This window comes from Mustela erminea, chromosome 16 (assembly GCF_009829155.1).
Source record: "Mustela erminea isolate mMusErm1 chromosome 16, mMusErm1.Pri, whole genome shotgun sequence".
Taxonomy (NCBI): Eukaryota; Metazoa; Chordata; class Mammalia; order Carnivora; family Mustelidae; genus Mustela; species Mustela erminea.
This window is the reverse complement of record NC_045629.1, coordinates 37,069,115-37,092,685: the sequence shown is the minus strand read 5'-3', so window position 1 is coordinate 37,092,685 and position 23,571 is coordinate 37,069,115. Positions and strand designations below refer to the sequence as shown.

The following is a 23,571-nucleotide window of genomic DNA, read 5'->3' as shown; positions in this document are numbered from 1 at the left end:
TGGTCATACACCTACTTAAGATAAGGTCCTATCATGTCTTGGAAAGTCCTACCATGATCAGGACTTCACCCATGCAACTTCTGATGCAACATGTAATATTGGCCATCATTGGACAGGGCCAGCCAAGTATCTCCTGGGCAACTAGGTCTCAGGACAGTCTGGCTTAGCCAATATGTTCCTTACTACCCAATGCAGGAAGGCACTAATAGTATGATCAGTCTCTAAATATGTTATTGAAAGCTAATAAAAGTGATATAAAGAATTTATATATGTTGTGAAAACAATCATAAGAATGTAAACATGTAGGAAAAGATAATGTCTCTCACAGAGAGATTTAAACTGAGACATTCAAGATGAAAAGAGTTACAAAAAGAATATTCCTTTTTTAAACAAGAACGTACATGGAATTTTCCTGCCGAAGAAATTTCTAAAGATGCTAAATTCAACTCAAAAATCTATTGACCATGTCAAATAGACATAGACACTATAAGACAGATTAATATCTTCTAGTAATCTTTCCATATTTTTGTAATCATTACATCTAATTATTTCTGAATTAATTTTTACTCAAGGTAAATGATAGGGATGCATGAAATTATCTATAGAATTGGATAGTAACCATAATGAGCCAATAATTAGGCAATTCTATTCATTTCTCTGCTATTAACTTTTTAAAGTTTTGGCATTTTCTCTATTGATTATTAAGTTAAAAAATACATAATACATTGTACTTTTAAAAATAACAATAAAAGTGTTAGTGTACCCACTCAGATCTTTATAAAGTACCTGTGGCACTATACAACTACTTCTCCATGGAAAGATTTAGCACTCACTCCAGAGATAATCACTACCCTGAATTTTGTTCCTTGGTCTTCATTATACAGATTAATCAAAAATGTATGCATCCCTTTAAAAACTTAATTTTAATTTTGCATATTTATTTTTGCACTTGATATAAATGAATTCTTAAGCATTCTGTAACTCACTTTTTTGTTGTTATTGTTCAGCACTGTGTTTATGAGACTTAATGACTATCTTTCACTCATTTTACTGCTATCTAAGATTTCGTTATGTTTATATATCACAAAGGGGATTTTCTATTCCCATTTTCTCATCTGTGGGCAACTGAGATTTTGTTTCCAGGTTTGTTTTGCTTTCTGTTGGTTTGCTTGCTTTATACAAACTTGCCTACCATTACTAGTCTTTTCCAGGGACTAGACCCAGGAGTAGAATGTTTAAGTCATAATGTATGTTCATCCTCAATTATATTAATAATTAGACAAATTATTTTCTAAAATGGCTAAAACAGTAGTCCAGGTGTAAGTTTCAGTTGTTCTACATTCTCACTGCCACCATGATATTATTAAATTTTTGACTTTTGTGAATCTAATTGTAAAATATTAATCATGTTTCCTGCATTTATTAAGTTATATAGACCATAGGAAATCACTGTTATTTAATTCCTCAGTAACTGTAAAGAGAAAAAATATTATTTAAAAAGATCAAAATATCACTAAATGTGATTTCCCTCTTTTTGCTGTGTTGAAGTTTAATCATGCAAAAATAATGATGGGTAAAACTATTTGCAACTAAGCATGATTCAGAGTAATGAGATCAAACTATATTAGAAGTCACTGAATTCTTCATTGCCACACACTTGCAATCTTTAAAAAGCCAGAAAAAATATTAATTTTATTAAAACTCAATCCTCTAACCCTGAGTACACTTTTTTGTGATATTCTGTGTGACGAAATGAAAAGAATAAAGAATTTTTGCAGCATTTCAAATGGATTCTTTTCTCAAAAGTGAGCTATTACCTGATTTGTAAGCTAAACTATCCACTTTTTTCACTGCACTTCATATTTACTTGAAAGAATAGCCAAAAAACAAATGATAATAAATGACTTTGATGTTTGGAATATATTTTCTCAAAAATGAGTAAAGTGCAGTTGTCACTTCAAATATACAGTATCTGTCACTTATGATAAAATTCAAGCTTTCAAGTAAAATTTGATTTTTGGAAAACTTGTATCCACGTCTGTAAACTTGACAAATTCCTAACACTTCAGCCTTTTCTGATGATTAGTGATGTTATTAAAAACTGTGATCTTCATATATTGCATAAACATGTCAACATTTTTAAGATCTGTATAACCCAGTGGACCAATGTTTTCTAAATGGCCAGTGCATATTCCACAATCATGCACTAGTAAAATAATAGTTTTGTGCAACATCATAGTTTTTGTAGCTATCAATGTTTTTAAATTGGCCATATTAAAGACCAAAAAAAAAATAAAAAGGCCTCAATAAATACAGGTGACTGGGATTTAGCACCACCACCAAGCAAAATAAAATAACATTTAGTATACATTATCTCAGTCAGTCCTCCAACATGACTATAGAGTACGTATTATTGTCTCCATTTTAGATGAAGAGACTAAGAATCAAAGTTTTAGGTAATCTTGTTAAGGCAACGCAATTGCCAAATTGCAGAACAACAAACCCAGATGTGAGTAGTCCAAAGGCCATCAGAACAACACATTGTAATCTGTGTATTCTTGTATTATAGGTCTTACAAACTTTTTTAAACTCACAAAACAAACTGAGGGTTGCTGGGGGGAGGGGGTTTGGGAGAAGGGGGTGGGATTATGGACATTGGGGAGGGTATGTGCTTTGGTGAGTGCTGTGAAGTGTGTAAACCTGGTGATTCACAGACCTGTACCCCTGGGGATAAAAATATATGTTTATAAAAAATAAAAAAAATAAAAAAATAAATCATTTCCCAGGGCACCTGGGTGGCTCAGTGGGTTAGGCTTCTGCCTTCAGCTCAGGTCATGATCTCAGGGTCCTAGGATAGAGCCCCGCATCAGGCTTTCTACTCGACAGGAGCCTGCTTCCTCCCCTCTCTCTTTGCTTGCCTCTCTGCCTACTTGTGATCTCTCTCTGTGAAATAAATAAATAAAATTTAAAAAAAAAAAATCATTTCCCCAAATCTGTAACTCCATCCCCCACTTTTCTGTAAATCTTATAAATTTTACTTGGCAGTAGTTAGAGCCAGAGTAAAATATGAGGATTCTCGGATCCTTTTTTTTTTTTTTTAAATAAAGTCAGCCTGACTCATAAAAATACAAATAAATACAGTCACTTTAAGTGTACTATGTATACTCCATTTATTAAGCTTAGCTTAATTATCACTAATGACAAACCAGGGAAATAATTATGGGTAAATGCCATCCCCAAGATACAAGTTCATAAACTGCAAGCTTTGTCTTATGCTGTACAATAGTGCTGACTTTGTCCTACACGTTGCCAACATATCCAAAGTTACAACTGAGGATTCAAAGGCAAGTTCCATTATGTACTCTTGACAGCAAACATTGGAATCCTGTCATCTCTTATAATATAAGAAAGAATATTTTAAGATTAGGCAGAGGTAAGCAATATTTCCCTAGTTTCTACTAAAAAAATGTCTATGCCAAACTCAAAGTCTCCTCTTTTCGTTTCCAAAGAGCAATAGAAAATCCACAGTTAAATGTGAACAGCTGGACTTAACATGTACTCTATGTAATAAAACAGCAATACGTTTTCCATAATATATGACAAGCCATACGAAAATGCAAGAAAGTGAAATTATTTCAAAAAGCTTATTTGCTTACTAAGGATTGGTTGAAATTAATAAACTCAGATTTTAAAAGGTGGGATGCCTAAAGACAACCTTTAATCTAACAATATATTAATATATATTTATAAGTGTAATCAAATACCATACTCTGTCTTCACTTATAACCTAAACTCCCTGTATTCACAATCCAATTCAACAAACATTTGCTAACCTCCAAACCCAAACAAAGAAGCTTTTATTTTGTTCACTCTCTCAGTTCCCACGTATATATCATTTTAATTTTTCCTTTTTAATCACCCTACTTTTTCCACCCACAGAACATTGATGAACAGGTATCACTTGGTGATTACAAATCTACATTATCTGATTTTCCTGATCCTTAATTATTCTCAGCATTCTCAAATTAGCTTTGTTAAGCTCTTACACACTCCCTTCAGTGGCTTTTATCAAGTTTCTTTTCTAATCCCATTTCCACATTCTATAGAAAACATTGTTTCAGTACAAGGCTCTCTACCTGACTTATGTATAGGAATTAATGATTACTGACTGTTGAGAAACAATGATAAAACACAGTATAACCATTCAGCAATACTGTCACTCACACTAGACTTAATTTATTGAAGAGAAAACTAAAATGCAGAGAAAATGTGTCCAGTAAATTTCTAGAATTTCTATTCCTCTTTTTAAAGTAATCTCTTTGAAGAAATCTCAGCCTCATGTGGCTACTTTAAGTAATGAATGAAGCATCTAGTTTTGAAGAACGGAAAGGCCAATTTGGAAGCACAGGGAGGCAAATTTCCTCCACCAATAGTACATAATGTGGAAGAAGATCCAAACATTCAACTATAGCCTTTTAAAGCATAGAAAAGACTCCACTTGAATCAAAGATGGCTTTCCCCCTTAGTTGCATATAGTCTTTGATGAATGGGATTTATAAGAAAATACATCAACATTTACAATACTCCTCCAGCTGAACTCATAATTGCACCACATCTACTACCTGTCTCTTAACTGATGATATCACATTTTTCCATTATCAGGATATTGGTCAGGAATTTCATGCAATACAAATTATGAAAGGTGGATTCTACTGGCCTCTTAAAATCTAGATAAAGTCCCATGCAAATCCACAGAAGAACAAAGCTCTCCTTAAGATTTCAATATTTCCCCAGACTGTACTATTTCTTCCTTAAATACTCTTTACTCCATGTCTTATTTATCCAGAAATAAAACCAGCTCTGACTATATTTCCTCAACAAAACTAAACTAAACCAAATATTTAGAGCATTTGTAAGTTTAATAGATCTCATCAAACACTGGGGTTATCCTAAAGAGATGTTGTATCACATATAGCACAGCACACTTGAAATTCATAAATAGGGCTTTCTTAAATGTCCTCAATCCAATGCCTAGGATCAATGGTTTCTCCTTACTCTGTACACACTTCTCCAATTTTTTCCTGGCTCCTCTTGCTTCTTCTCTGCCCCTTGTTTTCTCTACCTTTCCTTTCTCCTGGATAGCTCCACAACTCCAAGTTAAAATGCCTCTACCCCAGGCAGAGCCATTCAACCTTCCTCAGCAGATATTCCCATAATTCTAACCAAAACGATCTAAATCTAACCAAATTGTCTAATTTAGTTAGACAATTCTAACCAAAATGATCAGGAAGGAAGTGTGACAAAAGGGCCTTCCTTTTAGCATAATCAGCCATTCCTCAGTGGCAGTTGTAAACATGGATGGTAGGTTTCTTTAAACTCAGACTTGAAACTTCCTTCTAACAGTCCACTCTAATGCAGGGAAATCCTACCCCACTTTGCTACGATACTGCCACAGGAAAGGCTTTGATTTGGGCCACAAAAGACATCAGAGCATGGGTGAGGCAACTAGTTAGATTTCTATAAACTTCCCTCCCCTTTCCTTCATAGAATTCTCCAAAAGGTCCAAATATTGCTCTCATGAGCTAGCATGACAGCCCTTCATTTCTCCCTTGCCTTTCTTCCTTTCTTCCTCTTTCCTTTTTCCCCTTCCTTTTCTCTTTCCTTCTTTCTTTCTTTCTTTCTCTTTTCCTTTCCTTTTTCTTCCTTTCTTCGTTCTTCATTCCTTCCTTTCCTTCCTTCCTTCTGTTTTCTTTTTTTCTTTCCTCCTATCTTCTCTACCTGCACTCTCAGCCACCAGCACCCCCATCTTGATATATATGGAAGAAATTGACTAAAGATTTAAAAAAAATTTTTTTTCAACAACTTTCTGGTGGCAACTACTAAACTAGGCAATTAGTATACGAGAAAAATAGCTTCACGAGCATTTATATAATAAACAGTGTGAAGACCACCACATGCACTTGGGTGTTTTGGTTTTGCTTTGTTTTCTTTTGTTTTTGTCTCAGGGACCATTTATCTTTTCCTAGCCAACTCTTACTTAACCCTGAACTTCAACATCACTTCCTCAAGGATGCTTGCGCTGATCTTCCAGTACATTGTCTGCAATTAACATAAGTACTCTGAGTGGAAACCACCTCCCAATCACCTCTGTCACCTCTGATACATACATACATATATATATATACATATATATATATATTTTGTTACCTCTTTGTGCCTGCCAGTGCTACGAAGCCATATCTTCTGAGTACAGACCTCGTGTCACTTGTACTTAAAATACGGTCAGTACTCAGTAGATATTATTTAAATGAATAAACAAATGATAAAATATTATCGTAAGGTTTCTTCCAGATAATGTAAATTTTTGCTTTTCTTTTTAGAGAAAAATAATACAACAGAATTATGATAGTTCTGACTTTAAGAAGACACAGGAAACATCTCATTCGATAGACTTCAGAACTTCAGAGAAAATAGGGGGTTTATAATCATAAAAAGGAGAGTTCCATTTGTTCTAATGTTAAATACACATTTTTCAAATACCCTATGTTTAATTACCCTGAGGCCAGATTCAAGCTAGCATGAAATAAGCACTACTTAGATGTAGCTGTAGCACATGGATAATTTTCACAATGTTAGGGAATGAAATGAAGTCCAAATCTCAAAAGAAAACCACAAGCTAAGAAAGTAATTTTGCAGAGATTTTTTTTTTGGAGTCAGTCTATCAGAATTCATTTGCTATAGGTTTTCAGTTGCTTCATCTCCAGATATTCATCTTTGTTTTCCAGCATTTTCTGCACTTACAGTTTTAGAGAGAATTTATAATCCATCAAGGTAGTATGTGTACTATACCAAATGGCTGTTTTAAAATGTGTTTGGAAAAAATGTATTTATTACAGAAAAGTTCCACATCATTTTGACTCAGATCAAAGGTACATGTTACTGCTGCTTTTAGAACTAGAAGTAAAATTTTGAGTTTCAGTTCAAGCAGCTGAGATATCCTAGTCTCTTTAGAATCTGAAGTCCAAACTGAAGCATTAATTCCTTATACAAAACATGCTTTGACAGCTTTTGGACTAATTAGTAATTTGTCCAACTGAGCATGGCCAGACTTCTGGGCCCATGAGAAGCATCCCAGCAGACCTCTTCTAGTCAGGATGCCTCTAGCATGTTGAAAAAATACTCTTAGTAAAATCCTGGGGTTGATGGGCAGGAACCACAATATGGCATGCTACTAAAATCCTTTTACTCTTCCCAAGTCAAATTATTCAGTTGTAAGTTATATAAAACAAGCTAAGTTAAAATGGTTTTACTGAATTTTACCATTATCTGGTTATAAACCTGTTATAACCTGTTATTAGTTATAAACCTGAAACTCCTTCTAAACATAGCAAGTTACTCCTTTTTCTTTGTCCTTATTTGATCCTATGTCTAATGAGAATTAAATTTTTTAAATAATAGATACTGATTGGACTTCATTAAAATGTCGAGTAAAAATGTATCAAAAACTCTAAAATGCCACACTCTGCATATTAAGTGCAATGTCTGATTTGATGCTAAATTTGATGAGACGAGTACATTATAACCAAAGCCCATACACAACTTTATAGTTTAACATTAAAATAAGCCCACAGACAAATGAAAAATGGTTAAAACTGTGGACTAAATTTTCCCAGTATAAAAGTTGCAGCTTAGACATTTATTTTTCATTCTCTAAAAGAAAAAAAAAAAAAACCTTACTATCCAAAAAGGTAAGTCAAAAGATTTATAAAACTCAAATAAGAATACAAGCTTCCTTGTAAATACATGAATTCTTAACCTCCTAAAACATTACTTATTTGATAAATATATCTTCAACAAAGATTAACACATTCTGTGATGCTTATTGTTTTCTCAGTTGCTATCACTTCCTTAAACTTCTTTTACTCCAGAAATGAACTGATATGCAGGTGTACTGATTAAAGTCTATGTCTTTTTGGGGCACCTGGGTGGCTCAGTGGGTTAATAAAGCCTCCGCCTTCGACTCAGGTCAGAATCCCAGGGTCCTGGGATTGAGCCCCACATCGGGCTCTCTGCTTAGCAGGGACCCTGCTTCTTCCTCTCTCTCTCTCTCTCTCTCTGCCTGCCTCTCTGCCTCCTTGTAATCTCTGTCTGTCAAGTAGATGGATAAAATCTTAAAAAAAAATAATAAAGTCTATGTCTTTTCTAAGAAATAACAAGTGTTGGTGATGATGTGAAGAAAAAAGAACCCTCATGCACTGTCGATGGGAATAAAAATTGGTACAGCTACTGTGGATAGCAGTATAGAGTTTCCTCCAAAAATTGAAAATAGAAATACAAGTTAATAATTTCACTAATGGACAGTTACCCAAAAGAAATGAAAACACTAACTAAAAAAGATATATGCACTACTGTTTATTGAAGCATTATTTATAACAGACAAGATAAAGAAGCAACCCAAAATGTCCATTGATGAATGGATAAAGAAGATGTGGTATATATACAATGGAATATTACTTAGCCATAAGAAAAAGAAGGATATCTTGCCATATTTGTAACAACATGGATGGCCCCAGAGGGTGTTATGTTAAATGAAATAACTCAGGCAGAGAAAGGCAAATACCATATAAGGAATCTAAAAAATAAAACAAATACATAAACAAATAAAAGCAGAAAGAGACCCATAAGTCAAAGAGCAAATTAGTGGTTTCCTGATTGGGAGGGAGGGCAAAAAGGGTGAAGGAGAGTGGGGGATACAGGCTTCCAGTTATGGAATGACTAAGGGACAGAGATGATAGGCACAGCCTAGAGCATATAGTCAGTGGTACTATAATACCATTGTATGGTGACAGTTGGTAGATACACTTGTGAGCATAGCAAAATGTACAGTTTTGCTGAATCACTCTTTTATACCTGAAACTAATATAATATTGTGTCAAGCATATTTTAATTAGGAAGATTTTTTAAGTCTTTTTTTGTTTAAAAAGGGTAAGTATTAAACCTATTGAAGTGAAGAATGCAGTGATTTGTTCTGTATTATATGTATTAATTCATTATTGTCATTGTTGATAAACTCATTTGAAAAGAGGCAGAATTTCTTGACAGTTGGTATAAATCTATATAAAACATCATTGCCTATATCTATAAGTCCATGAGAATAATAAGAGTTAGTACAATTAAAAAGTTTGTTCCATGCATAACTCTGAAGGAGGATATTATCTTCTCTTCCTGACTTAAAACAGAGCAGTCGATATTCAGAAACTATCCCAAATTCATGCTGCCACAATTGGGCAAAACAGAAACTCAAATCCAAGGCATTTGGGTGAAAATTCAGTGCTTTTTTAAAAGAAATGCTCTCTATTTGATATTCTGTATCTGTGAATCTACCAAAAATTTACCTTCCCTCTACTTAATTCATAAATAAAATAAATTTTAGATAATCATTATAGTTCTGACCAGTCCTTGATCTCATTTTTTCTCTGTATTCACATTTTTTGCTCAGGTAGAACTGTTTCCCTATGTCTCAGCCAGCTTTTCCATTTATTTTCATTAATGTGGCATTGCTCCAAGCGAATTTAATGGTTGTATGAAGCATTTCTTCTACTCTCCTGCTCTTCAATATTTAGCAAATGCCTGCCATCAGGCATTCTCACCAGAGGTTCACAACCAGGCACATGCCATACTTCAAAGTCTTACTATTGTATCTGTCACATGACATTTGTGTTCACATGACATTTATGTTAAATGAATTATAGAGTGTTGAATACAGCAATAATGATAATAGGTAAAAGCTACTGATGAATACTTTTAATAGCATAGGTATTTAGTGTCTGCCAAGATTCATGTTTCCTCATCAATTATATTCTGCCGAAAGCTTCTCTGAATCACCCAAGCTCTAGTCCCATCGTCCAGGCATATATGGGTTTATCACATTACATGAAGGACCAGTGTAAGCTAAGCTTAGAGATTTATAATTTCTTAATACATTTTATGAAATTTTATTTTAATTCAGCTTAAAGTGTTTTTATTGCTACTTTAGAGTAGTTTTTTTCTGGATGAAAAAATAAATGTTTTGTACTATTTAATAGCCACCTACTATACACATTACACTAAAAGCATGATTTTATTTTACTATGAGACATAGATACTGAATTACATCAAATACCTTTATGCACTGATAGATCATACAGTTTCTCCTTGAGCTAATCATATTATAAAGTTATAATAATAGCTTTTCTAATAATGAACCTTCTTTACACTCATGAGATGAAGCCAATTTAAACATGATATATAAATCTAATACACTATTGTGCTAAATTTTGTGTATGTTTGCCTATATACTCATAATAAAAATTGGTATTTCTTCTTTATTACTGTAACCACTCCTGTTAAATTTTGATATCAGAGTTATACATACATGGCAAATTCACAAACTATTTTTTATTTTCAACACTCTAGGAAAATTAAATTGCACAGAAATTACCTTTCCTTGGACATTTGAAAAGAACTTCTAGTGATATCACTTGGGTTATGGGTTTTTAACTTTTGCTTTTGTTCCTTTTTGCTTCAAAAAATACTTTTGAAGAATGCTTTGCACAATTTCTATTTATACTGTAATAATTTTTTAATTTTTATCTTCTTGAATAAATTCAGTAGCACAGTTTTTTAGAAAATTAACCAATAAAATCTAGATTATCAAATTAGCCTCAAGCTATATAAGGTATTCTATCATAATTTATAATTTTCTTAGTTTTTCTGAATCATTTACTGTATTATCTTTCACATTCTTAATAGTATTTTCTTTTATTATGTTTATTATATAGGGCTAGTTGCTTATTTATTTTAATGATAAAACTAAAGGAGCAACATACATTTATTAGTACTAATTATCATACCATATAATTAAAATTCCTTCAAAACAACTGTGTGAATTTATCCTTTCCTATCAAACTCCATTTGCCTGGGAGTTCCCTAGCACGGAATGCTGGAAACAGATCAAATACTTTCATTATTTGAGTTTCATTTGTTCTTTAATGTGCACACACACCAATCTTGCTTCCAAAAGAAGATATCATTACCTTTTTCCCTCCAGTTTGAAAAGTTTAGGCAGTCTGGGTTTTTTCTGCAGGAATATTTTAGGATATTGCTTTATAAACATAGTGTGAGCTGAGAACACACTGCTAGAACTCCTGTTTTAAAAATATAAAGAGAGAAAAATTAAAATTTAGATATCATCAGATAATAGTTTCCGAGAGAAAGATTTTTAACTTCAGACATACAACTATTTTCCCTAAAAAGCAAATAAAAAAGTATGAAACCTAAATATTCTATGCTTTAAAATTATCCACTATAAAAATTGTCCATAGTGTGCCTCAGTAAGAAATATTTTATGAACATCAGATTTATGGGAATGTCAATGCCAAAAATTTAATTTTAAGTTGAGCCTTCTTAAAATTTTATTTCTGTAATTGATGAAAGCCTTTACATTAAATATGCCACATAATTAAATTCCTCCAAAATGATTCAAATAGAGTTCACATATACAGTACCAAAAAGTATATTTATCTGAATCTTTGTGATGATTTATGAAAATCTCATGCACTGTATTTTTAGGACCGGAATAATGATGTGTTAGAGCAAAAGATCAGAACTTCCCAATCCAGAAGATCACTGGAATCATTGGGATGCTTCTTTTAAGTACAGATTTCTGATCCTTTTCCTGAGGAAACAAGATCTCCAAAGATGGAAGTCAGTGTGGACTTCTCTATTTTAGATATCCTACTCCACAGTGGACCTAAATGGCTCACTTGGTTAAGTGTCTGCCTTCCTCTCAGGTCATGATCCCAGCATCCTAGGATCAAGCCCAGCATCATCTGTCTCCCTGCTCAGTGGGGAGTCTGCTTCTAACTCTTCCTCTGCCTGCTGCTCTCTCTGTTTATGCTCTCTCTTTACCTCTCTTTCTGTCAAATAAATAAATAAATAAATTTCCTTCTCCAGGTGATTCTTAATTGTAGCCAGTTTTGCAATCCATGGCAAATACTAAAAATGCCAATAGCAAGATCCACTGGATATAGTAAATTATCACTCAGTGTCACATAATGACTTATATTTCTGGAAAATGTGCTTCATTCCATTTTTAATTGACAACCACCATGAATAGTTGGTCAACTGTTTTTAAATGTTAAGCATTCATCTTAACAGCTTTTTTCAATAATTATCAAAAATGATCACACTTAATATGTCAATGAGTTAAGGAAGCTGAAATGGATGCATTCCTGGAAACCTATAAACTTCTAAAACTGAATCAGGAAGAAATTAACAACCTGAATAGACCAATATCTAGTAACAAGATTGAAGCAGTGATCAAAAACATCCCAAGAAACAAGAGCCCAGGACCTGATGGATTCCCTGGAGAATTCTATCAAACATTCAAAGAAGAAATAATCCCTATTCTTCTGAAGTTATTTCAAAAAAATAGAAACAGAAGGAAAACTTCCAGACTCTTTTTATGAAGCCAGCATTACCCTGATCCCCAACCCAGGCAAAGATTCCACCAAAAAGGAGAATTTCAGACCAATATCCCTGATGAACATGGATGCCAAGATTCTCAACAAGATCCTAGCTAATAGGATCCAATAGTACATTAAAAAAATTATCCACGGGGCACCTGGGTGGCTCAGCGGGTTAAGCCTCTGCCTTCAGCTCAGGTCATGATCTCAGCGTCCTGTGATCAAGCCTTGCGTCGGGCTCTCTGCTCAGCAGGGAGCCTGCTTCCTCCTCTCTCTCTCTGCCTGCCTCTCTGCCTACTTGTGATCTCTGTCTCTCAAATAAATAAATAAAATCTTAAAAAAATATATCCACATGATCAGGTGGGATTTATCCATGGGACACAAAGGTGGTTCAACATTCTCAAATCAATCAATGTAACAGAACAAATCAATAAGAGAAGACAGAAGAACCCCATGGTCCTCTCAATTGATGCAGAAAAAGCTTTTGACAAGATACAGCACCCATTCCTGATTAAAATCCTTCAAAGTATAGGGATAGAGGGAACATTCCTCAACTTCATAAAATCTATCTATGAAAAACCCATAGTGAATATCATCCTCAATGGGGAAAAGCTGACAGCCTTCCCTTTGATACCAGGAACACGACAAGGATGTCCACTCTTGCTACTGTTGTTCAACACAGTACTAGAAGTCCTAGCAACAGCAATCAGAAATAAAAGGAAATAAAAAAAGAAATAAAAGGTATTCAAATTGGCAAAGAAGAAGTCAAACTCTCAGTCTTGGCAGATGACATGATACTCTATATGGAAAACCCAAAAGACTCCACCCCCAAACTACTAGAACTATATAGCAATTCAGTAATGTGGCAGGATACAAAATCAATGTACAGAAATTAGTTGCTTTTTTATACACTAACAATGAAAATATAGAAAGGGAAATTAGAGAATCGATTCCATTTACTATGGCACCAAGAACCATAAGATACCTGGGAATAAACCTCACCAAAGAGTAAAGGATCTACACTCGAGGAACTACAGAACACTCATAAAGGAAATTGAAGAAGACACAAAAATATGGAAGAGTATTTTATGCTCATGGATCAGAAAATAAACATTGTTAAAATGTCTATACTGCCTAGAGCAATTGATACTTTCAATGCCATCCCAATCAAAATCCCACAGGTATTTTTCAAAGAGCTGGAACAAACAATCCTAAAATTTGTATGGAACCAGAAGGTTCCCGAGTTGCTAAGGAAATGTTGAGAAAGAAGAACAAAACTGGGGACATCGTGTTGCCTGATTTTAAGCTTTACTACAAAGCAGTGATCACCAAGACAGCGTGGTACTGGCACAAAAACAGACACATAGACCAGTGGAACAGAGCAGAGAGCCCAGATATGGACCCTCAACTTTATGGTCAAATAATCTTTGAAAAAGCAGGAAAAAAATATACAGTGGAAAAAAGACAGTCTCTTCAATAAATGGTGCTTGGAAAATGGGATAGCAATGTGTAGAAGAATGAAACTCAACCATTCTCTTACACCATACATAAAGATAAACATGAAATGGATAAAAGACCTCAACATGAGGCTGGAATCTATCAAAATCAGAGAGGAGAACATAGGCAGCAATCTCTTTGACATCGGCCACAGCAACTTCTTTCTAGATATGTCTCCAAAGGCAAAGGAAAGAAAAGTGAAAATGAACTTTTGGGACTTCATCGAGACCAAATGTTTCTGCACAGCAAAGGAAACAGTCAACAAAACAAAAAGGCAACCCACAGAATGGGAAAAGACATTTGCAAATGACACTATAGACAAAGGGCTCATATCCAAGATCCATAAAGAACCCCTCACACTCAACACACACAAAACAGATAATCATGTCAAAAAATGGGCAGAAGACATGAACAGACACTCCTCCAAAGACGACATAGAAATGGCTAACAGGCACATAAAAAAATGTTCAGCATCATTAGCCATCAGGGAGATTCAAATCAAAACCACATTGAGATACAACCTTACACCAGTTACAATGTCCAAAATTAATAAGACAGTAAATAACAAGTGTTGGAGAGGAGATGGAGAAAGGGAATCCTCTTACACTGTTGGTGGGAATGTAAGTTGGTGCAGCCACTTTGGAGAACAGTGTGGAGATTCCTTAAGAAATTAAAAATAGAGCTTCCCTATGACCCTGCAATTGCACTCCTGGGTATTTACTCCAAAGATACAGATGTAGTGAAAAGAAGGGCCATCTGTACCCCAATGTTCATAGCAGCAATGGCCACAGTCGCCAAACTGTGGAAAGAACCAAGATGCCCTTCGACAGACAAGTGGATAAAGAAGATATGGTCCGTATATACAATGGAGTATTATGCCTCCATCAGAAAGGACGAATACCCATCTTTTATATCAACATGGACAGAACTAGAAGAGATTATAAGTCAAGCAGAGGAGTCAATTATCATATGGTTTCTATGGACTCTGAAAAACAATCTGAAGGGTTTGAAGTGGCAGGGGGGTGGGAGGATGGGGTACCAGGTGGTGGGTATTATAGAGGGCACAGATTGCATGGAACACTGGGTGTGGTGAAAAAATAATGAATACTGTTATGCTGAAAATAAATAAATTAATTTTAAAAAATTATCATATGGTTTCACTTACTTGTGGAGCATAAGGAATAACACGGAGGACATTGGGAGATGGAGAGGAGAAGTAAGTTGGGGGAGACAAACTATGAGAGACTGTGGACTCTGTGAAACAAACAGGGTTTTGGAGGGGAGGAGAGTAGAGGGATGGGTGAGCCTGGTGGTGGGTATTATGGAGGGCACGTATTGCATGGAGCACTGAGTGTGGTGCATAAACAGTGAATTTTGGAACACTGAAAAATAAAATAAAATAAAATGGGGGAAAAATGATAATACTTAAAAATGAACACTGACAAACAACTTAGTCAATATTTGCCACATGGCAATGAATATAAAAATCCTCAAGAAGGATTTTCTTGTTTCACTGTCAATATAAATAATAACAACACACTATAAAATATTTATAATAGCTTATTTTCTCCTGGCCAAAGTTTCCTAAAACATAATATTAATTCTTTACATAAAACAAATACTCCATACTTTAAGAATGTTATGTAAGTTAATTGATTCACATAATGCAATGTGGATTTGATTTAATATGACATTAGGTATTTCATGCCTAATCTCACACTACAGAGATACACAGAACAAGAATCCACTCTTTTTTTTTTTTTTAAGATTTTATTTATTTATTTGTCAGAGAGAGAGTGAGTGAGAGCGAGCACAGGCAGACAGAGTGGAAGGCAGAGTCAGAGGGAGAAGCGGGCTCCCTGCGGAGCAAGGAGCCCGATGTGGGACTCGATCCCAGGACGCTGGGATCATGACCTGAGCCGAAGGCAGCTGCTTAACCAACTGAGCCAGCCAGGCGTCCCAAGAATCCACTCTTTAAAAAAAAAAAAAAAAAAAGTTTTATCTATTTATTTAAGAGAGGGAAGGACAAGATAGCAAGAGAGAGCAGGAGCAGGGAGGAGGGAGAAGCAGGCTTCGGTTGAACAGGGAGCCTGATGTTGGGCTCGATCCCAGGGCCCTGGGATCATGACCCAAGCCGAAGGCAGACGCTTAACTAACTGAGCCACCCAGGCACCCCTAGAATCCACTCTTTTTAAAATCTAGTCACTGATATCATTAGAAGCTTTTCCAAGATCTTTTTTTTCTCCCCATTTGGAACTAGCATTTTACAATCATCTATTTTACACATCTACTTGTAACATGTCGAGTACTTATTATATGCAAAACATTAGACTAAGATCTTTACATGATTTCTGTCTCATTATATATTTATATAACCTGACAAAGTTTCTATTCTTTACTGCCCATTTTACACATAAAGAAACTGCAAACTTGATTAATATAACTAGGAAGTAGAGGACACAGAATACAAAGGAAAACTAAATTGACTTGAAAATCCATTCTCAGGGTGCCTCCTGGTTTTGGTTCAGGTCATGATCACCAGATCCTGCGATGGAGCCCTGGGTCGGACTCCATGCTCAGCAGGGAGTCTGCTTAAGAATTCTCTCTCTCCCTTTCTCTTTGCCCCTCCCCTCATGTGCCCTCTCTCACATTCTTTCTCTAAATAAGATAGATAGGTAGGTAGGTAGATAAAACAATCTTTAAAAAAAATTGTCTTAACCTTTTGGATATACTGCACCCCCAAAATAATAAAACATGTTAGTTCTTACTAAGTGACAGTCATTATTCTAGGCAGTTTACATGTTTCAGATAATTTATCCTTATACAACTATATTAGCTGATATTCCTATCATCCCCATTTTGTAGAAAAAGAAATTGAGAGCCAAGAAATACTAAAGTCGGACCTCTTTCCTTTGTCTACATGGAGTCTATTCTACAAGACTTGGAAACTTACCCCAAACTGTGATCTGGATATATCATCTTTGGAGTAACTGAGAAGTTTACACCAAAATGCTAAGACCTTCACTGTTGTCATTTTCTATATGTATGACTGAGTTGCTTGCTTCACTAATGCTGAGAATTTTCAAGATTTGGTGGCTGGTGTACATGGGCCAGTGCTTCTGATCTGTCTCCAAAGTAGTATCATCAAGAAGCAAAAGATGTGAAAGGTTAAAGTGGAAGAATCAAATGTTAGAACTAGGAATGATACAATTTTCAGAATGAGGCCCTAAGTGCCCTATGATGCCATGATGTATATTCTACATCACAAAAAGTAACTTGACAGCATATTCCTATTTCTGTATCTCTTTTGAAATAAAAACATATAGTTCTCTGCATTCAGTAGGTATGTATTATTGTCTAAAACTATGTGACGTCTGAAAATAATTGCTTCTAAATATGGATAGGAGAATAGATTAAGAGAAATGATATAAATATAATTAGACAGCCAGGGACACAGAAAGATTAAGAATTATGGCAAGGATGACTATGGATCCAAATAGCTATTTGACACTTGAATACTGTCCACAAAATAACTTTCATAATTTCCTAGGCTATGAGTAAACACTGTCTATTGACAAAATTCATTACTTTATTGATGCTCACCTGCAAGGAAACTCACCTACAAAGAAAGAACTTCAATTTCCTCAAGCAGATGAAGGGGAGATACATCCAAAACCTATAGATTTACTCACAAGAGCTCTAGAACACTTTCAGGGTGCTCTCTATCCAAAGGTCACAAAATTAAATGCTTATAATAGCCAAGCACGTATTAAAAGGTAGGGACTACGCTAAACTGGAAAGAATGCCCATAAAGCCACAACCCTCCTCTCTCTCTGCTATTGTTTTCTCATTTTTATCACGTATTAAGAAAAGTCCAAAGTGGTCAGACTCTGCAGGCTTTTGTTGTGTTTTTTTGTTTAGTTTGCTTTTACAGAAGCCAGAAGTCTGAAGTTTCATGTAAAGTTTTTATTTTTAAATATTAGTAACTGCTGTAGGTTGAATTTGTCCCCCCAAAATTCATATGTTGAAGTCCCAGCCCCTAATGCAATTGTATTTGGAGATGAAGCTTTTAGAATATGGTGCTGGGAAAACTGGGCAGCTATATGTAGAAGAATGAAACTCGACCATTCTCTTACACCGTACACAAAGATAAACTCAAAATGGATAAAAGACCTCAACATGAGACAGGAATCCATCAGAATCCTAGAGGAGAACATAGGCAGCAATCTCTTCGATATCAGCCACAGCAACTTCTTTCAAGATATGTCTCCAAAGGCAAAGGAAACAAAAGCGAAGATGAACTTTGGGGACTTCATCAAAATCAAAAGCTTGTGCACAGCAAAGGAAACAGTCAAGAAAACAAAAAGGCAACCCACAGAATGGGAGAAGATATTTGCAAATGACAGTACAGACAAAAGGTTGATATCCAGGATCTATAATGAACTCTTCAAACTCAACACACACAAAACAGACAATCATATCAAAAAATGGGCAGAAGATATGGACAGACATTTCTCCAATAAAGACATACAAATGGCTATCAGACACATGAAAAAATGTTCATCATCGCTAGCCCTCAGGGAGATTAAAATTAAAACCACATTGAGATATCACTTTACACCAGTTAGAATGGCCAAAAGTAGCAAGACAGGAAACAACATGTGTTGGAGGGGATGTGGAGAAAGGGGAACCTTCTTACACTGTTGGTGGGAATGTAAGTTGGTGCAGCCTCTTTGGAGAACAGTGTGGAGATTCCTCAAGAAATTAAGAATAGAGCTTCCCTATGACCCTGCAATTGCACTCCTGGGTATTTACCCCAAAGATACAGATGTCGTGAAAAGAAGGGCCATCTGTACCCCAATGTTTATAGCAGCAATGGCCACGGTTGCCAAACTACGGAAAGAACCAAAATGTCCTTCAACGGACGAATGGATAAAGAAAATGTGGTCCATATACACTATGGAGTATTATGCCTCCATCAGAAAGGATGAATACCCAACTTTTGTAGCAACATGGACGGGACTGGAAGAGATTATGCTGAGTGAAATAAGTCAAGCAGAGAGAGTCAATTATCATATGGTTTCACTTATTTGTGGAGCATAACAAATATCATGGAGGACAAGGGGTGTTAGAGAGGAGAAGGGAGTTGGGGTAAATTGGAAGGGGAGGTGAATCATGAGAGACTAAGGACTCTGAAAAAGATTCTGAGGGGTTTGAAGTGGCGGGGGGGTGGGAGGTTGGGGTACCAGGTGGTGGGTATTATAGAGGGCACAGATTGCATAGAGCACTGGGTGTGGTGAAAAAATAATGAATACTGTTATTCTGAAAATAAATAAATTTTTTAAAAAAAGAAAAAAAAAGAATATAAAGTTAAATGAGATCATGAGGGTAGGGACCTAATCCGATAGAACTGGTAGTCTTCTAAGAAGAAGAGAAAGACCTCTCTCTCTCTCTCCACATGTACACATGAAGGCCTGGTATATTCCGGTATTTAAGATAATCTATGGTTTTATGTTATGGCAGCCTAAGCAAACTAAGACCATAACTTACTTTTTAAAAAGTTTTAAATTACTGGGGCGCCTGGGTGGCTCAGTGTGTTAAGCCGCTGCCTTTGGCTCAGGTCATGATCCCAGGGTCCTGGGATCGAGCCCCGCATCGGGCTCTCTGCTCAGCCGGGAGCCTGCTTCCTCCTCTCTCTCTGCCTGACTCTCTGCCTGCTTGTGATCTCTCTCTGTCAAATAAATAAATAAAATCTTTAAAAAAAAAAAGTTTTAAATTACTGTGTGAATCAATCAAAATAATCTTCAGGCTGTACACCAATTATACTATCTCAGGCCAAAGAAGGAGCCCCAGTTAATAGCCTTGATGGTGTTCCCTAACTACATGACACGTAGTTACTTCTTGCGTTCTCTACTAGGTTGTGCCTATGATAAGAAATAAAAGAATCTTAGTCTTGGGCTCAAAATGATCTGAATTTGTACATTAATCTTTCTACTTTATATAAACTTAAGCAGGTCATTTATCCTTTATATGCCTCAGTTCCTTATATATCAATTAATAGATACATGTCTAAATAACAACAATTCAATTTTTAATATACAATGATTTTATATCCATCTCAAAAATTTCTCTATGTTGCAAAAAAACATGTCTTTTTCTTCCTAGGCACAGAGCTAAAAAGTACATTTCCCAACCTTTCTTGCACTTAGATGTAGTCTCATGGCTGAGTTCTAGTCAATGGAACATGGAAGAGAGGGTGAAAGTAATGTGCACCATTCCAGACCAGGCCCATCAAAATCTGCTCCCAACCTCACCAAAAAACCTTCCTACCTAAGATTCTCCATGTCTTTTTCCCTTCCAACTTGAAGCAAATGAGTAGGGTAGATGTGAAAACCACACAGAAAGATGGGAGAACAAAATAGGAACAGCCTACCAATCAAAAATAACCCTATAAGGCTTGAGCTGAGAAACAAAAAAACTTCTATTATGTTAAACCACTGAGATTTAGGGTTTGTCTATAACTGCTAACAACTTATATCTTATAAGTTGTTAACAACTTATATACCCTAATAATTTATATCTTCTGCATGTATCTTCTGCATCCTGTTTAGTTCTGCTTACAAATTTGGGAATAATAAATACACTTTTAATAAAATACTTATTGATGAATTATATTTATGTGATTTCCCTAAGGCAATTTACATTTTTTCATTTTAAATTAATTAAAACAAGTCATAAAAAGTTGAATCTATTCAACCTCTTATAGATTTTTTCCTCCTGAATTTTTCTTTTACATATTATAGCATCTATACATTTATTTGATGAAAACTAAAAAGAATATAAATGTTATTCTTCTGCATTAGAAGAAGGTGCAGTTGTAATTTAAAACAAATTAAGTTCACTATATATATATATATATATATATATATATATACACACACACACACACACAGAAAGAGATAATATATTATACATTATATAAAATGGATTTATGTTTTCTTTTATTTATTATATATTACATTGTATATAATGGATTTCATTATTTTATTACACTAGTAATTTAAAGAAAAAAATGTTCTGTTATAAGGTCAATGTATTTAACATACCCTAGCTACTAAATGGAAAGATCAATCAATCAGCAATCTTCAGATAATGCCACTATAAAGTGTCATTCTATTCAGTTTCTTCTGACTTAACTTCTGAAATTTTTTGAAATGTTAGTATCTAGTTATGAGTACATTTGATCAGCTTCCTTATCTACGGATACAGCTCACCTCCAATGACTTCATGGCTTCAAAATTATTTGATTATTTTTTCAAAGGAGCTCTACTCCTATGCCACTACAGTTGATTAATAGATACATTAATCATAAAGATTAATCCCTATACTTTTTATTTCCATAAAGTTTCTGGAAAAAAAATTAAAAGATATATTTTGACAAAGCCAACTGTCAAGATATGACTTGAAGACCCAATCTAAACCTTTTATAGGGATATTGACCTGTCATAAAATTTTCCCAGAATAAATACTCAATTATCATATAAACTGAAGTTGTGCTTTGTCTCTTATAAACAATTCCAACTTCTCATTTATTTATCTTTAGAAAAGGAATATCTACCTTTGGGACTGTTGTACTAGTTAGAAGTAATAAAAGCAAAGCTTTGACCCACCATTTATAATATATTAGGCATGTAAAAATAATAACTATTACTACAAACCAAGGTACAGAATATATGCATACAGTAACAAATTCTTCACTTTTTAAAAATGTAGAGATAGAGGGGCGGCCCAGTGGCTCAGTCAGTTGAGCATCTAACTGTTGGTTTCAGCTCAGTTTATGGCCTCAGGGTCCTGAGATCCAGCCCCACATCAGGCTCCATGCTCAGTATAGAGTCTGCTTGAGATTTTCTACCCCTCTCCTTCTGCCCCTGCTGCTTGTGCTCTCTCTCTTTAAAACAGATAAGTATTTTTTTTTTAAGTGTAGAGATATAAACTCTACTTCTTTATTTAAAGGACCTACACAATGAGTCTAAGGGAAATTTTCATTGTTGTAATAGAACTATTAAAAGAAAATATCTGGCACCCATTGTCTTGTAGTGTAGAACATCACACCTTAGAAAAAAGATCTTAACAGTTTCTAAATCATGGCAGTCTTGATTCTCTAAAGAACTCTGTTCTTGCACATATCATGCAAAAGAACTTTCTGTTACATTATTGATCTGACAAGGAGTAAGTGATGTCTCTGAGGAGCACCATATTGCAACAAAAAGGAAATGAAAGTGAGTGGATACCTGAGATGTGAACAAGAAGTAGACAGGAGGGGTAGGATTTTGAGGACAGCAATGGGAGAAAAATGCAACTTGACCAAGGAAAAAGGAGGGGAGCCCAGCCTGAGGACCTTGATTTAGAGAGAGATTCTTGAAGGAGAATGAAGGAATGTCAGCTTCTTCATATATCCTGGTTCTAGGAAGAGAAAGTTATAAATTCTCCCTGGGGGAAAGTATCCACAATTTAGGTCACATGTTATTATATGTTGAGAATAAGCAAATCTTTCACAGAAAGATAATCTCCAAAGACAAGTTACCATGAGTGGAGTATTAGAATTATACTCCTAAAGACTATAAATCCTGGTATGTTAGATATAGGGTATAGAATGGTATAAGATATTTGTAGAAATAAAAGATAGAATAACAGTGATGATCAATAACAAAAGACTATCAGGAATGACCAGACAAATTTGAAAAAAGAACTTGGTGGAACATCTCAAAATGAAAATTATAATTATTAAAATTAAAAACACAATGAAAAGGACAAAGATCAAATTAGAGAGAGTTGAATAAGAAATTAAATTTGAAGATATATCTGTAGAAATTCACAAACACGTCAGAGAAATAATATGGGCAAAAAAGTGTAGACAAAAAGATCAATGAAACAGAACAGTAAGCCCAGAAATAGATCCACATGTATACAATCACATGATCAAATCAAAAGAGCAAAGGCAGCTCAATACAGAAAGGATATTTTTTTCCAAAAATGGTATTATGACAACTGGACATCTCTCTGGGAAAAAAAAATGCATGGGTACACAGACTTTACACCCTGCACAAAATTATCTCTAAATAGATGACAGACCTAAATGTAAAAGCCATAATTTTATAACTTGCAGGAAAAAAAAAATTGGAAAATAATCTAAGTGACCTTCAGTGTGGTGATGACTTCTTAGATTAAACACCAAAAACATAATTCATGAAAGGAAAAATTAATAAGTTAAACTTTATTAGCATTTAAAACTTCTGCTTGCAAGACACTACTGTGAGAATGAACAGATAATACACATACTGGGAAAAAATATTTGCAAAACACCTATTTGATAAAGGGCTGATATCCAAAATATAAAAATAACTTTTAAAACTCAACAATAAGAAAACAAACAACCTAATTAAAAAAATCAGTAAAAGATATGAACAAACACCTCACAAGGAAGAAATACAGATGGAAAATTAATATATAAAAAGATGCTCCACATTATATATTATCAGGGACAAGCGAATTAAAATAAGGAGGTATC

The 23,571-nt window shown here is 34.8% G+C and overlaps 1 protein-coding gene across 1 annotated transcript in view; it reads right to left on the bottom strand.

Annotated features, from left to right (window-relative positions):
• LOC116575395 (cyclic nucleotide-binding domain-containing protein 1-like) overlaps positions 1–23,571 on the bottom strand; it is a 57,669-nt gene that overhangs the window by 5,540 nt on the left and 28,558 nt on the right. The window contains exon 3 of the mRNA XM_032316739.1: positions 11,076–11,186. Coding sequence (XP_032172630.1) covers positions 11,076–11,186 — 111 coding nt within the window. The remainder of the gene's footprint in view (positions 1–11,075; positions 11,187–23,571) is intronic.